At 45.8% G+C, this 15,531-nt stretch overlaps 1 protein-coding gene across 4 annotated transcripts in view; it reads right to left on the bottom strand.

Moving 5' to 3' along the window:
• The window catches only part of BICD2 (BICD cargo adaptor 2), a 78,882-nt gene extending 65,536 nt beyond the window's left edge, over nt 1-13,346 (bottom strand). For 3 of the 4 annotated variants that reach the window (XR_001877418.1, XM_017830943.1, XM_017830945.1), the window contains exon 1: nt 13,064-13,346. Coding sequence is in view for 3 of the 4 variants with exons in the window: in XM_017830943.1 (XP_017686432.1) it covers nt 13,064-13,303 (240 nt within the window). In the remaining variant the exon portion in view is untranslated. The remainder of the gene's footprint in view (nt 1-13,063) is intronic. The other variant, XM_017830944.1, reaches the window with a different exon arrangement.
• Between the last annotated feature and the right edge of the window lie 2,185 nt (nt 13,347-15,531).

The following is a 15,531-nucleotide window of genomic DNA, read 5'->3' as shown; positions in this document are numbered from 1 at the left end:
AGACATTCCCCAGCTGCAGTTCTTCACGCTGAGGAGCATGAAAGGAATGAATGCCTTACTATGCTCCACAAAACCCCCTGACAATAGGGAGGTCAAAGGGAACATCAGACCAATTTTAACATTAACAAGCTTTGTGTCATGTTAAAAGGGTCCATTTGCTTCAGTCCCAATAACTCATTTATATTTTAGGGCACTTGGCCACACAGGCTAGATTAGAACAACCAGCTACAAACCAGTGGAGTAGCTATTATTACATATATGCATCTCCACATATATATATGTGAATATATGCCTATATGTCCACACAGTTACAATTCTCTGCACATACCAGCAGCTCTCTCCCACTGCATTCCTTACTGTATTCCTATTGTTTGGTTTCTACCTGTTTTCCAAGTGAAATGAGTAGGCATTTCTCTTCCTTGTATCCTTCCATAGAGAGGAACACGAACAGTTCTAGCTACAGTTTCCCTCCAATTCACTACTGTGCTTTCCTTCACTGAGAACCCAGGAGGACAGGAAAGCATAATGGCTCACTTGAGTGAAAATTAATCCTGGAATACAGGATTTTTCCCATCCCAGAAGTTGCCCATGAAATGCCTGGCACTGACAAGAGACAACTCTTCCCTGCATTCCTTTCCTAAGATGTAATGCTGCAAGTGTCACAGGAGTCAGCATTCCTTCAGCCCTCCTGAAATCCAGATAAACAACGAACATATCTCACATGTTCCACTTGCTGAAATCTAGATTCAGCTACTCAACCCTTCAGTGAGTATTCACCGACTATATACAGCTGAGGGGTGAGCCACAAAAACCAGTTTGAACTTCAGAACTGCATCCTAAGCTGTGGAGCATATTATGAAATACAGTATGCAAAAAACATACACATGGAAGCAGCAGAATTGTTGAGACTGGTGAATGGAAGTGAGCTCTGGAGACCACCTACCCCAACCTGTCATCAACAGCAACCTGCTCAGGACATTGTCCAGTTGGGATTTGAATGTCTCCACAGATATTCTTTGGCCCATAACCTATGGGCAAAGAATAGAAAATGAGAAAGTAAGTTCGACATGGCACAATGTGTTTGTGGTTATTTATGTATGTGCTATGGCTCAGTCTCTAGTTTTTATGGACTGTTCTGTAGCAACACAAATAACACTTGAGCTGGAGCTAAACAACTCCACAGCTGGATTTGTTCCAAGTGACTCCAATGTGCTCTTAAAATATTTCTGTGATTACTGAATGATCTTAGAACAAGACTTCATTGTAACCAGTGGGGGTGGAGGGAAATGTTTTAAAACAACCCTATTCCCCAAACGCTGCTCTCATTTAGCCAGTTCAGTGCAAGTGGTCTCATTTCCCAGGGATTAGTTTGGGTATTTTAGCCTCAGCCCACCTTTAAATTGGACTCAATTAGCAGAGAACATAGGTTGCAGTCATAAGAAAAAAAAAAGAAAAAAAAAGAAAAAAGTATTAATTACCTCTAAAAGAAGAAAATTGCAAAAATAGCTGCCTTATAGTTTGCATTTTGTGTCTGAAATGCAGCCCCTGACAGAGCTGCAGGTGGAAGCCAGCAGAGGTTACACTCAGGCCCTCAAACTGCACCCAAGAGCCAGAAGACAGAAGATACACAAACCCCAAGCTGTTAGCAGGCAGATCTGGTGTAAGACCACCATCAGCTGGAGTTTAGTGATTAGCATTTAGAGAAAGTATTCAGAGTATTTAGTCACAAGAGCAGCCCTGTTGCCTGGACATTACTTGTCCTCGGGCAGAACAACATTCTTTCCTGTTAATTATGCTTTAGACAAAGTATCCCGGGTCAAAACTTATAATTTACTTTTAAAGCCAATTGTGCATATACTTCTACACCTGGCATTGCTATAACATTAATATAGTGAATATAGAAATTATCATGTAATGTTTATTATATAAATAAACTCATGCAAGACAAAACCTGGCATACATGCACAACTGAAAGCAATTCTATATGGTAATTGCTAACATTTTAAGAATGACAGGCTGGTAACAGGTCAGGAATGTTAAATTTCAAATAAAACTCCTAATTTTTTTTACTTTTTATATTTTTTTTTTTTTACAGAAGTGTTTGCTTCTGAAAACCTTTCGGAAAAACCCTTTCACAAATAGAAAAAGGAGAGACTTTATAAAGGTTATGGCAAGTCTCCTGCTCTCCAACTGCAGCAATTTCACAATCAGCAGTAGTCCCAAAACAACCCCAAAGCCCTAAGGGTTTACAGAGGAGCATCCAGCCGAAGGCAGGAAGGAGGCTGGAGTCTGATGGCTGAGGAATTAAGCAACTCCAGTTTCACCTTCCACTGGGCAGTGGGGAACTCAGACACACCTACCTGCTATACTCCAAGTTCTCAACCCTGTCTGGCTTAGGTTACCCCTCAATCTCAGAGATTCCCTTTCAAATCCGTGAAGACTGTGGCTCTCAAGTGCACAATACATGTAGGGTTACAGGCAGAGGAGGCCGAGAGAAAACAGCATCCTCTGAGAAAAAAAACCCTACAAAAAAAAAAGATTTGTTGTCTTTTCCATGTGTTCCTTCCCTTTTATCTTCTGAGCACAAAGCAATTTTAAGACCAAACAGAATTCCCCAAAAATACACATTAAATTAGGAGATTGAATTTGGTTTCTGTAACCAGAAGGGATCTGAACAAAAGGGCTAAACCTCCATGTAATGGCAAGCAGGGAATGACAAGGAGCCAAAAAAAAGAGGCACCTCTACAACTACCCAATGCACTTTTGGGAAATACGCCTTCAGAAATCCTTCCACAGATCCAATGAAATTCTCCAAGAAAGGTTATTTGGGAAGCAGACACATCAACCTCTTCAAAACTTTAGAAGGGCAAGGGGGTAGGGAGGCTGGGGGAGATGGGTGGGGAGAGAGACAGCAAAAGGTATCAGGAATGCTGCAACATCCTCCCCCAGCACAGCTCCAGGAAGGATGCTCCTTGGGCAGTCGGGAATGTTTTGACCATGCTCAGGGTACACAAGTTCTGTGCCCAGTCACCAGCTCTCCTCATCCCTTCCTACTTGCCAGCTGCCAAGGTCTACATAAGAGAACGACCTCTCATTATAAAGAAGTGAATGACCAGAAGCATCTTTCAAAATCCATTCTTAAGAAGAGCAGTAGATTAAAGACGTTTTCTTCCTGTGTTTAGCTATCATATGCAAAAAAGAGACTCGAGCTTGTTCAGTCTTCTCATCATGCAAGAATTCACCAGACATATATGTAGGTACTCATGAAAGGAATAAGAATACAAGTAGCTGCCTCCTGTTGCAAGACATTCCACATGTGTTTATGCTTTATTAACTTCCAGTGAAATACAGAATTCTGCATTGTTTTCACTGTGTGCCATGGGGAAATCTGTGTTCACAATTAGGTTTGATGTGCTCAAAGAGATTTCTGAACGTGGTTCACCAAGGTCACATTAAAGCAGGCAAGTCCATCCATTCAGTATTTAATTGCCTGTACTGTAACACAATTGGGAGAGACAGCACTGACTCATGGACTGTATTTAAGGAAGTTTCATCAAGAATTGCTTAAGTACATTAAACTTTACATGCCAATAGGTTTTTGGAATTTCAGGATGTATTTCCTTTCACCACAAGAGTAACAAGAATTAGAAATTCATACCCTAAACAGGATTGAAGAAGGAATGCATGTTAATTTAAGATTAAAGTCCAGTAGCAAAACATAAAATCTAAAATCCCTTTCCTTCAAGTTACTTTCTCACAAACTGAACTAGAGAAACATCCTTAATAGCCTCACTGACACAGTAAGGAAATTTGTGATGCTGTAAACTAAGGACACAAAACATCAGTTTTAAAAGTTTGCTGTTTCAAAAAACAAATGAGCTCTTCCAATTCCATGACAGTTTTGGCCATTTCCAAAAGGAGAGAGTTCAACACACTTCCACTGGCTTGAGTTTATTTAAAACAGCTGTGCTCACAAAACTGACATTCCCATTTTCTGCCCACAAAACATTCTCAACCCAGTTAAAATAAAGGAGGGAGAAAAACAAGACAAGAATCTGGTGCTGCTACTGCAGATCAAAATCCAAGTATTTATGAGGGTGTCTCGCTGAACTTCCTATCCAGGCTGCAGCACCTGCTCTCCTACCAAACCCTGGGGCACAGCTCCAAGGAAATGCTGGCACATCATTTCCCTGCTGATGGGGAAGAAAGTCACTGCAGTTCTGGTCATTACTTTTCAGGATCCAGCTGCATTCCCATAAGATCTCCCAGTTTGTAAGCAGTTAAAGCACAGTACAGACTATGCTTTTTTGCTGGTTTTAGAAAAGCTGCACCAGAGGCTCTTTGAACACGCAAACCTTAACTCACATAAACCCCAAGGCAGCTGCAGAATCATGGGCTTGGTTTGGGGGTGCGGTTGTTTATACCAGGGGCTTAGGAGCACAAACATCTGTACCAGGGGAGATGCTTAGTTAATGCTTCACATGTCCAGACACAAAACTGTCCCACGAGTATCAGAGGTCTTAAATTATTCGGCATTCAAAATGCAACTACTGGAGTCATGGAATTCCTCCTCTACAGGATAGGAGAAAGGGAAAATGCAGGGGCAGTTCAGGTACTTTCTAGCCACTCTGGGCACACATAAGAAACAAGTCACCTGAACTTTCAATTCCTCCTTCCTCTATCCTCACTTCAAAAAAACTCTAGGGGGTAATTTTTTTGTTTTTAAAGGCACGATCCCTGATATCTTTGCATTTAAGACTGGCAACACTGTCAATAAATAAGCAGTGCCCAAAGCCAAGATTCTGGCAATGAAAACCTGTATTTGAGGCTACAGGGGCAGATGTCTCACATTTGTCTCCCCTGAACAGATTTGCTGCACAAATAAGAGCACAGATCCCATGCAAGCCCAGCATATGGCACAAAATGATTTCTTAAGTCCCTCTCACTTCAATTAGTTTCTCTGGCCAGACCTTCATAACCCACCTATGAAACAAAGTCATACTGGACTGGTCTCTGTTCCCACTGAATTCCCAGAGGATCTTGTCACAATTGAATAATCAGATGGTAGAGGGATCTTACTCGTAACTGTACCGAAAATCAGCAAACTTTGTATTTAAGTAAAATTCTTAATAAAGATACACAATGAAGGAAATGCACCCCTTGTAATGATTGAAATTGCAATCTACTGTACTGTACTCCTTCTCCTTCCCATCAGGAAAGGAACACCTCCCCAAACACAAAAGGAGTGTCCAGTAAACCTGCCATAGTAAGGGGATTTTTCAACTTAAAAATGTTCTGGTTGTCAGGCACTTGAAGTTAACTAATTTCCACTGTTTAAATGCAGATTTCACGTAGCTATACAGTTTGCTACAGAACCCACTTTCACTTCAGCCTTACCTGCTGTGCACACATAAGACAGATTTTTAAAACATGACAGGATCTCATTTATCTCCAAAACCAACCAGCCATTCAAATTTAAAAGCAACCATCCATATTGTTATGAAAGACCACAAAGCCAGCCAACAAAAGCTAGAGCAGTTGGATTGATTTAAGATCACAAAGTTTATCATTCCACTGTAACAGGGAGAAAAGAAAATCAGCATATTTTTCTAGAGGACAAGGCCAGCACAAAGACTTCTTAAGGGTACTCAGAGAGTGCACAAAGGTTTGCATTTTCTTACTCGTTTTGTCACACTAAATATGTTGCTGTATTCCCAATGCAAATCCTTCTTTATAATCCTCTGCCTACCACCACTGCTAAGAGATGTAGGAGAAGATCCCAACACTGCTGAGAGACAGAGTGAAAACCATTACCAAGTGTGTAAACTGGACTTCTGGAGTGAGAAATGTCAGAGATGGAGGCCACAAAAGCTTGAAGAAAAAAAGAACCACATGGAACAACACATATTTACTGAAAGGAAAATAACATCTCGTTATAGGTCAAGCCTTGTCATTAGTGGCATTACAGGTATTAAATTATGGATATTTATACAAAATTCAAAAGGGACAGAAGACAGTTTGAGTTGGAAATAAACAGATCAATCCCTGTTCTCCACTCGAAATCATTTATGTGAGAAATGATTATTTATGTGAATCTCAGTTATAACAGGTGAGAATATTTGATTTTAACCACTTCTTGGTTAAAACCAAACACTTTCTGAAAGCATCACCAAAAGGGAGCCGAGTGGAATTGCTTTGCACAGCTGCTGAACACAGTGAACCAAGACACAGGTCAGACAGAAGCTTTTGCTCACATGGATACAAGTCTCAGAAAGCTACTGGATTAAACTAAGCCAAAGAAAAATTTCAAATCAGGACCACTGCTGGGTGATTTCTGCTAAGTCAGAGACCAAAATTTATTTAGGGAAGTATGTTTTGGCAAAATAGCCTTTCTTCTTTTTATAGCATGTACCAAAGCTGAGGGCACATGCTACATGACACTGCTTTTTTCTGTTCATTGCCTCTTGGGGACAGTCACACTCATCCAACAATAGCCAATTTCTATTTCAAAGGCCAAATGCCCCTTCCAAATGACATCAGAGAAAAACACTATATAATTATATACTGACTGCTTGAAAACACATTCTTTCCCTTTCCTTCCTGACATCACACTGTCGAAAAGTTTCATCCCCAGCTTCTGGCAGAGATGTTGTTTCAGGGGATCCTTGTATCTTTTCTTCGGGGCTCCTCTTACAACAGAATAAACCCCAAACAAATATCATCCTTGATTATCAGGAAACACAAAGGATTCTGACCTTGCTAAGAAACTAAAATCAGATGTAACAAACTCTTTGTGCACAGGAAGCAATGAGACTTGTTTGGTTTGGGCAGGTCAGACGCCAGTGATGGCATTAGGTCAATACACGTCTCTGCCTTGGAACCAGAGCCAAAATGCAGGTTCAGTTCTGTCCAGCACTGACAGACTGGACATGCAGAGGGATTTCCTAATGAACTTACCAAATACTGTTTCCCTGTCTACAGCACAGCACTCTGCACCACACTGGGAGCTTGCCAAGTTCCACACTGCACGTTGGCAGCAACTGAGGGGTGAGAAGATTAAAGGACACCAAGAAGCGCAGCCTCCCGCAGAGTCCAGGCCATCCAGCACAGCTCAGCACCCCACCAGACACACCACTCGCTTCAGTGAGAGCTGCACAAGTCCTCACATGGCACAGCAGCTTCCCAAACATGGCCACAGGACTGCAGGGAATCCCTGTCCATCCCCACACTGAGCTTCAGCTATGCTGGGGCCAAACATTCCCAGTCAGACCCATGCCCAGGCACACGTCCAGAGCCAAGCCAGTCCTGGGAAAAGGTCTCTCTACACACCATGTGGGTCCCTGCTTGCCCAGAGCTCCAGTGGCAAATCCATCTGTTTATGGGCAAGATGGACCACAGCTTTTAGCAAACTCTTCAGGTAAGTCCCATCTACCCACTCCAAAGAGGAATAAGCCTGGGGTGTAAAGGCAGACTCCACTGCCTGGTGAAAATTCCAGTTAGAGCAGGGAAAACAGCTGAGAAGAGGAGGAGGAAAGTAGGAGGTGGAAAGAAGAAAGACAAGAGCTGGAAGAAGGGGGAACTAAGCAAAAAAGCCAGAGTCTGCAGCTATTACACTTAAAATTCAGCTCTTTTCTGAAATGGAGGCTCCTCCATTCATTTGCATGGCAAAGTTGATTTATGTCACTTCCCTCTGCTGAGGTTTTGCAGATCATATTTCAAACCCACATTATATTCCTCTGTTGCTGGGTTACCAGATCTGAACAAACAATTCTCTGCAGTCTGCCAAAAGCAGAGAAAGCAAGCAAACGAATGCCTGGAGGATGCATCACCCTCTGGAAATCATCTTATGGCCCCACGCTGCTACAGATTAGTCACAAGCTTACACAGCAGAGACTGAAAGAGGAAATGGTGAATCCATTAACTCTGAGGGCAGCACAGAGACCTGAGAACTGCTATTCCCACCTGCCTGCCCCCTCCCAGGGAAGTCGGGCAATTTTCCAAATCATTAGAATTTTCTTGAAGATCAGAAGAAATACAGCCCTAAATTCAAAGGGATAAATTGGGTATTACCCCTGAAACCACCAAGCGCTTTCCCGCAAATGCTGAAACAACAACCAAGAATCAAGATTTGTAAGGAGCAAACCACAACAGCCCACGTGACAGAACACCAGTGGCTGTGGGTTTGAGACTTTCAGGCAGGATGTCTGACACAGCGGGGGCTGCACACACCTCCCCTTCAGGGCTGTGGGAACACGCAGCTGTCCCCCACTGTGCTCAGCACCAAGAGCAGCTTAAGATGCTCCTCATCACCCCTTTGGTGCTGCTTTAACGTGCCCTTGGTGAGCTGGTACCTGCACAACCATGTACACTGACCCAAACTGGGGAAGTGACCTAATTCAAAGACAAAAACAAAAGGAAGAAAAATAATAAAGCAGATCTGGCTCGGTTCCACAGTGTAGTTTAACTGTGTCCCCTCCACGGGACAGGAAACACCCAGCGCTGCCACACATCCGGGGGAAAAATAGGTAGCAAATTGCACTACTGTTTCCAAACTTCGGTTCCGTGAAACCTTGAGTTTATTCTAATGTAGAAAATTAGAAACAAATTATCTAATGGCTGCTGGAGGGTCAGGGCCAGCCCTTTATTCTGGCCCAAGGCACCAAAAGCGAAACATGATGTGTTTCTCCCAGCCGAGACTACAGCAGCTTAACGGAAAACCACTTCCCCAGAAATATGTTTCTAAACAAAAACATTAAAAATTAATTCCACCTGGCAGTCTTTGCTGTTCACCCAAATATTTATGGATGTCCCATTACATAAGGTATAGTGAACTTTATCACAGGAAGCCCAAGAAGAACATTCAGCAGTTTCATTAAGTAACCGGAAATCGTCACTTCAAGAATATTATTTCTTATTTTTAAGAAAAGGAGCTCAAGGAACACTGGTAAAGAAAATTAAGCCAGTAACATGAAGCCTTACAAGTTACTATTTCCAGTACAGCAGGAAAAATTGGAATGTTTAATTTTTCAGGCTTTACTTTTTTGCAAAAGAAGGATATGTGAGAAAAGCAGCTTTTCCAAAACACAGCACTAAGTGTCTATAACACTGCAAATATCAGATTAAACTTACAGGTGCCTCTATTCTTCATGCAAACCAACTATGATGTATCAAAATATAAGAAGTTTATTTTACACAGGAATAATTTCCTCATCCCACCTATAGTTTTCAATCTGATTTGACACTAGAGAGAGCAGTTGTGTTCTCTTCTAACATTTAAGTGTGGCAGGTGTTGGAGTCCATTAAATCTCCAAGACAGGTTCACAGAAGTATAACCATTTTCTATTAGTATGTGCAAAACTGGTATCAGTCCCCTAACACCAATTTGCAGTTGCATTTTCTTATTCTAGACTTACATACGTATAACCAGAATTAAACTTCTCCCCAGATGGTCTATTTAAAGAAACATTTCCTTTACTTTATGCATTAAACCCTTTGATTTTAACTATGCTGCAAGGTTAGAAGTAACCTCAAATGTCATTAAGGTCCTTCTCTTTCAGCAGGAATCAATATTACAGCTGAATATTTATTAGGAGGCTGCAGAGGCATAGCTGAGGCCTTAGAGGTATTGCTACTGCACATCATTATTTACCATGATTAAACAGAAAGTCTTAGTCAATCCAGCACTGAACTATGAGCACAGAGGGTCTAATCTCAGTCTGTCACTGGCTTGTTAGGTAACTTTATCTTAGCCATTTTAGCAGAGTGTTATTTGAATGTTTCTTTCCAAGACAGCTCCCGGGTTTACCCAGGAATCACCTACAGAGATGGCATGGCATGGCATAAAGTCAAGGCATGATCCTTAAAGGTGAAAAACAGAATCGAGAGCCACTGTCGGCCTAAAAAGAAATAAAGAGCCCAGTGCAGATCATTGCCAGTGTTCTTGTAAGCTTGTTCCTCTCTTAAAACCACATACAAACCATATATATCACACTGTGGTGCACTGACACGTGCTTTTAGACTTTAAAAACAGACACAGTCTACTTGTGAACCTTTGCATTATTACAGAAATAATCAATCCCAATGCCTGTGTTTTCCTAGAGATTTAAACACAATTCTACCACCACCAACACAACATAACCAAGCAATCAGAAAGGAGCTTTGAGCAGCAGCCAGTTTCATAGCTGAGCTAGTAGTTGGTCCTAAATCCGACTGACACCTCGAAGCAACTCCAAAGTATCGAGCGAAGCAGATAACCCCTTTTTCAAGCAAACCTTCCATGCTACATTCCCCCACAAACCATCAGGGAAATTATATGTATACAATGTGATGTGTAGTATTTCACTACAAAAAAGCCAGTAGCTTATTTCTCTGAACTAGGGAAAACATTTATCATCATCTTCAATGAAGTATGAAATCAGTTCCCTTTTACAAAAGCAAAGGTGGTACTGAAGATGGGGAGACAGTTTGTATTTAAATTTTGTTCTCTCAAATGAAAATGATAGAAGAAACGCAGCCCAAATTACCATAAAAGATATGAGATCAAGTCAGCACACATACAAGTAAAAGTAATAACTTAGGGAAGACTCAGTCCCAGTTAAAAACTGGTTGGTGTGGAGCCTCCGTGCCAGGACAGGACAGCTCTCCATTTTCACCAGGACAACTTGGATTGCAAACAATGGGTGTACACAGATGTCTTGGTACAGCTCTGAGGATTTTTTTGCTCTCAAAGGGATACAACAGTGTATCTGCCACAGTCAGGGATGGGGGGCAGGGAGGAGAACCTGGCCAGAAAGACCTGATGACTGTAGCAGAAAAGCCTGTACTTTCAACAAACTGTGCTACAGAGTTCTCATGCTCAGAGCCCATTTACCTGCGGTATGAACAGGGCTATGACATGGGGGTGCTTCATAAGATGAAACAAAATAAAGCACATCCAAATCTACAACACCCAGCAGGACAGGAAAGTGCTGCGTGCCTGCCCTGCACCCTGCCTAACATGGCCTCGTGCTGCCAACGTCTCGCAACGTAGAAGAGCAAAATAAGATCTCTAGAGACTAAAAGGGCTGTATTTTCAAAGGCTGCACGAAGTCACAGTTAAGAGGCAAGAGATGGAAAGCACTCCCGTTCTAGGCTGACATGCCACCATCAATCCCCTGCATTCCCCAAGAACAGGTGACCCAGGGGAGAGGCCCTTTTGGTTGGAGCTTGCCACGTGGTAGGTCTGGTGTGCAGCACTCCCCCAGCCGTGCCGGGGAAAAACAAGAAGTTGCATAAACAGCAAAGATGATAAACTCCCCCTCTGAGAGCACGCTTCGTGCATCTGCTAAAGGTTTTACAAGATCAGATTCCCCCACAGCATCACGAGAGAGCTAGAGGAGCAGTGCTCTTTCCCTGTGTAGGATAACTAACAGTCTTCAAGCTGTTCCCAGAACTGTTTGCCTCCCAGGTTTTGATTTAATTACAATGGGACATGCATACACAAAGCAAATCCTTCGGCATGTTAAAAGCAAAAAGGAGTGAATCATTGCTGATCCTGCCATTTTTTCTTTCTTTTTTTTTTTTTTAATCTCTTTCACAAGCTTCTCAAGTGGTGCAGCCCTGAAAGGATGAAAAGACGTTATCATCAAGCCTTTTTCCACCTGAGAGCCAAAACACATAATGCCCAAACATACACAGCACAATCCAGTGACTAAAGCACCACCTGTGACTGAGGCAACCTGCCTCCAACTGCCTTGCTGACTGAGGTTGGGGCAGCCCCTTCACCCCTCCATGCCATGTTTCCCATCCCACCCACCTAATGAGTTTACTGACTTTTTGTTCCCTTGAGCTCAACTCTACAGCTCTTACCTTCTTTTCAAGACTGCCACTGCCCTTGGCTTCCACACCTCTACTCCTGTTATGCTGCTGTAACCCTGCTACCTCAAGTGGCTTTAGGAACAGCAGCACAATCAGTTCAGCTCCCATGTTTAGCTAACAAGTTCATAGCCATGTAATTCAAAGTTATTAACCTCTTTGCTTATGCTGGTTTAACATAATAAAAACAAAATAAAGCTTTATTTACAAAACGAAAAGACACACAGGAGGCAGGAAGGGAGAGCGTTCACAGATTCAACTGAATTTGTACCAGTCCATTCCAAGTATTTACTTGCCCTTCGAAATAGCGTATTTTGATTTTACTTGAAATCCATTTTCAACTGAATGAGTTAAAGTAAAGCCCCACTGGATACGGTTTGCACGGGTCAAATAAATCCATGTAGGCTGCAAACAAGGCAAGGCCTAAATCAGCTGCAAAGCAGCACAGGGTTTTCCTGCACAGCAAATCACCGGACCAACCAAGGCTATAGGCAGTCAGATAACTTCCCAAGGGACAGGGTAGGGAGTGGATTGGCAGGGGATCAGCTCACAAGGACAGCAAACCACCAGTCTGTGTACTGTGACTCTTCCCACGTTCTACACAAGAGAAATTTTATGTGCCAATTGACCAATACGGCGTTTCTCCTGACAAACCTTACTCTACTGTACAGATTAGATCTGGATTTTCCTTTATAAGAAAATAAAATAATAATAATAAAAAAAAATACGCCAACGACACGGAACTGCACCAAACCAAACATCATGCGAACTAAAGCCTGCTGGTTTATTTTTGCAGTGGTCCCCAACTGAGGAGGTGATTTAACAGCGACACAAGATTCCTCTCCCCACACAAAAGCAGGGGCATGAGAGCACTACCACCTCCCCCTGGTCCCGGCCCCGGGCAGGGTGGGGGAGGCAGCCCCGGCCCGGCTCCCCGGCCTGACACAGCCACCAGCGCCCGAGGCCGGACGGGAGGAGAAAGAAAAGCGTTCCGTCCCCTCCCTCGCACATCCCCGGCACAGCGGCGGGGCTCGAGGCAGAAAGGCCTTTTCTCTTCCCCACCCCATCCCTTCCCTCTCCCGGCCGGCCCGCAGCCCGGCGCTGTCACTGTGGGGCAGCGCTCAAACGCCGTGCCCGCAGAAGGCCCGGGCTCCCGGCCGTCCCCCCGGCACCCCCGGGCCCCGAACCGGCCCCGCCGCCGCCGCCTCACCTCCTTGAGCTGCTCCATCTCGGTGCGGATGGTCTCGTACTCCAGCTCCAGCTCCTCGTACTGCTGCTTCAGCTGCTGCTTCTCCTCCAGCACGGCGAGCCCGTACTCCGCCGCCTGGATCTTCTCCCGGGTGGTCTCGCCCAGCTCCTGGAAGAGCCGCTTGATCTCGCTCCGCAGCCACTCGGGCTCCGACTCCATCACCAGCCGGGAATACTCCTCCTCCTCCATGGCCAGCGACATGTCGGCGGCGGGGGGGGCCGGTGGGCGAAGGGGCGAAGGCGCAGCCCAGCTGCCCGCTCCCTAACAGCGCCGGGGGCCGCGGGCGGCCACGGCAGGGCCCGCTGGGGCCGCCATCGACGGGCCGGGCGGGCGCTGCTCCCGCCGCGAATCCTCCCGGTTCCTCCCGCCGCGAGCGCCGAGCGCAGTGAAATCATTCAAAAGGCACGGCCGGGCCGGCGCCGCACGGCCCGCTGGGAAAGGAAGTCCCCGCCCGCCGCCCCAGCGCGCGCCGCGCCGCCCGCCGGGCCACAGCGGACTACAACTCCCGGCGTGCATCGCGAGGGGCGGTGGCGGCGGGCGGAGGCGGGGTGGAGAGCGGCCCCTGGCGGGAGGAGCGGGCAGCGCAGCGCGGGGAGCGAAGGCAGCGGGGAGCGGGGACGTGGGACACGGCGGGACCCCCGGGGTACCCAAACCGGGCACACACACATCGGGGACACACCCAGGCATACCCCCGGGGTGCCCACGCACACACGCACACTGGGGACACACCGCGGGACCCCCGGGGTACCCAAACCGGGCACACACCCCAGGATGCCCCGGGGTACCCAAACTGGGCACGTACCGCGGTATCCTGGGATACCCCCGAGGTACTCAAACCAGGCACACACCGCGGGACCCCCGGGGTACCCAAACTGGGCACGCACCGCGGTATCCTGGGATACCCCCGGGGTACCCAAACTGGGCACACACTGCGGGCACACACCCCGGGATACCCCCGGGCACCCACCACGGGCACTGACCCCGCGTACACAGCCCGGGATCCCCCCCGGGCACAGACCCCGGGACACCCAGGAGAGGACAAAAGGTCCCAGGGGAAGGCTGGCACCAGCCCCACGCCATAGCCGGAGCTGCCAGCACCTCACTGTTCCCGGTGTTCTACATCTCCAGTGCAACCTCTGCTACCACCCACGGGGAGCAAACCGTGCCCCTCGCGTCACCCTGAAGATGAGCAGGGCCATGGGACAAGATGATCCCGCACCGCTGCCTGCTGGAAGGAGGGATAGGTGGCAGCGAGACCCGCTGCCGTGAACTGCTGTGTGACAGTGGTACTTTGGGCAGCTGTGCTGCGCTATCTGGAAAGGATTTGCCTTTGGGGCTGGTGGGGCTGGTGCCATCAGCCTGTGCCCCAGGTTACACCACTGGGCACATTTGGTGGCAAAGGTGCAGGGGTTGGGACACCACAGGTAGAATCTCTAAATTAATTAATTTCTAAAGTGTAGTGAAGACTGAACAGAGACAAACCTCTCCTAGTTGGAGCATTGCAATTCCTAAGCAGCCCCATAAAGGTGACATGGGTAAGGCCCTGTGGGGTGGGGAGGTGGCAGCTTCACCCCCGTTGTCACCCTCCCTTCATGCAGCAAGTGCAGCTTGGACTTTCTTCCAGTGTCAAAAACAATCAGTAATGAACTGGTGAGCAAATGCCAAACATAATAAAAACAGTTACTTTGTTTGAGCACTCCACAAGGTCTCAAACATAAAGCAACGTATTTGCTTACAGTTGCAGGGGTTTTTCCAAGCTACTTTGAACTTCTGCTTGTGTTCATCACGCTCTGTCCTGGTGCACATATCCTTTAGCCCTTTAATAAGCTGTGTAATGGCTGAATGCTGCCTCTGAATCATGAAGCTGCCTCAGTCAATTTTTCTTCAGCACCCTGACACTGCCTGGAGTGCAGGGATGTGTTTGTCCCATGAGCACTGATGTGACACAGTCACCTGGGCCTAAGAAGTAGCAAATCAATGTCCTCAGCCTATGTGTGTATGTGAAATTTCTTTTGCTTTTTATTTTCAGAATTCCTCAGGAAAATCGTTTTTGTCAATAGCAAATATCTAGTTGGCCTAAGCTGGAAAATACTCACATACCTACTCAGTGATTAATATGTCAGCATTGGGACAGTGGCAGGTTTTTATGTTCCTGTAAAGCCATATCAGCTGCATGTGCCAAAGCTCATTTCAAATCCACATCTGTTACATTTGGTCACTACCTTGGGCTGCCTGTGATCTTACATTGTTTTCAACAGGGGCAAAACACACCTTTGCCCTCGGCAGGTCAGGACAATGCAGGACTGTAAACCCCCAGTGTCCTAGTTAGGACAACTGAGACCAGTTCATCATGGTATGGGTGTAACCCAAAACTGTGTATTCTATAGCCTTCCATGCCATTTCCCAGAAACTGTTGTCAATAGACTATT

The sequence above is a fragment of the Lepidothrix coronata genome, unplaced genomic scaffold (genome assembly GCF_001604755.1).
Source record: "Lepidothrix coronata isolate B3197 unplaced genomic scaffold, Lepidothrix_coronata-1.0 Scaffold186, whole genome shotgun sequence".
Lineage (NCBI taxonomy): Eukaryota > Metazoa > Chordata > Aves > Passeriformes > Pipridae > Lepidothrix > Lepidothrix coronata.
The sequence above is the reverse complement of the archived record's forward strand: the minus strand, read 5'-3'. Positions and strand labels throughout refer to the sequence as shown.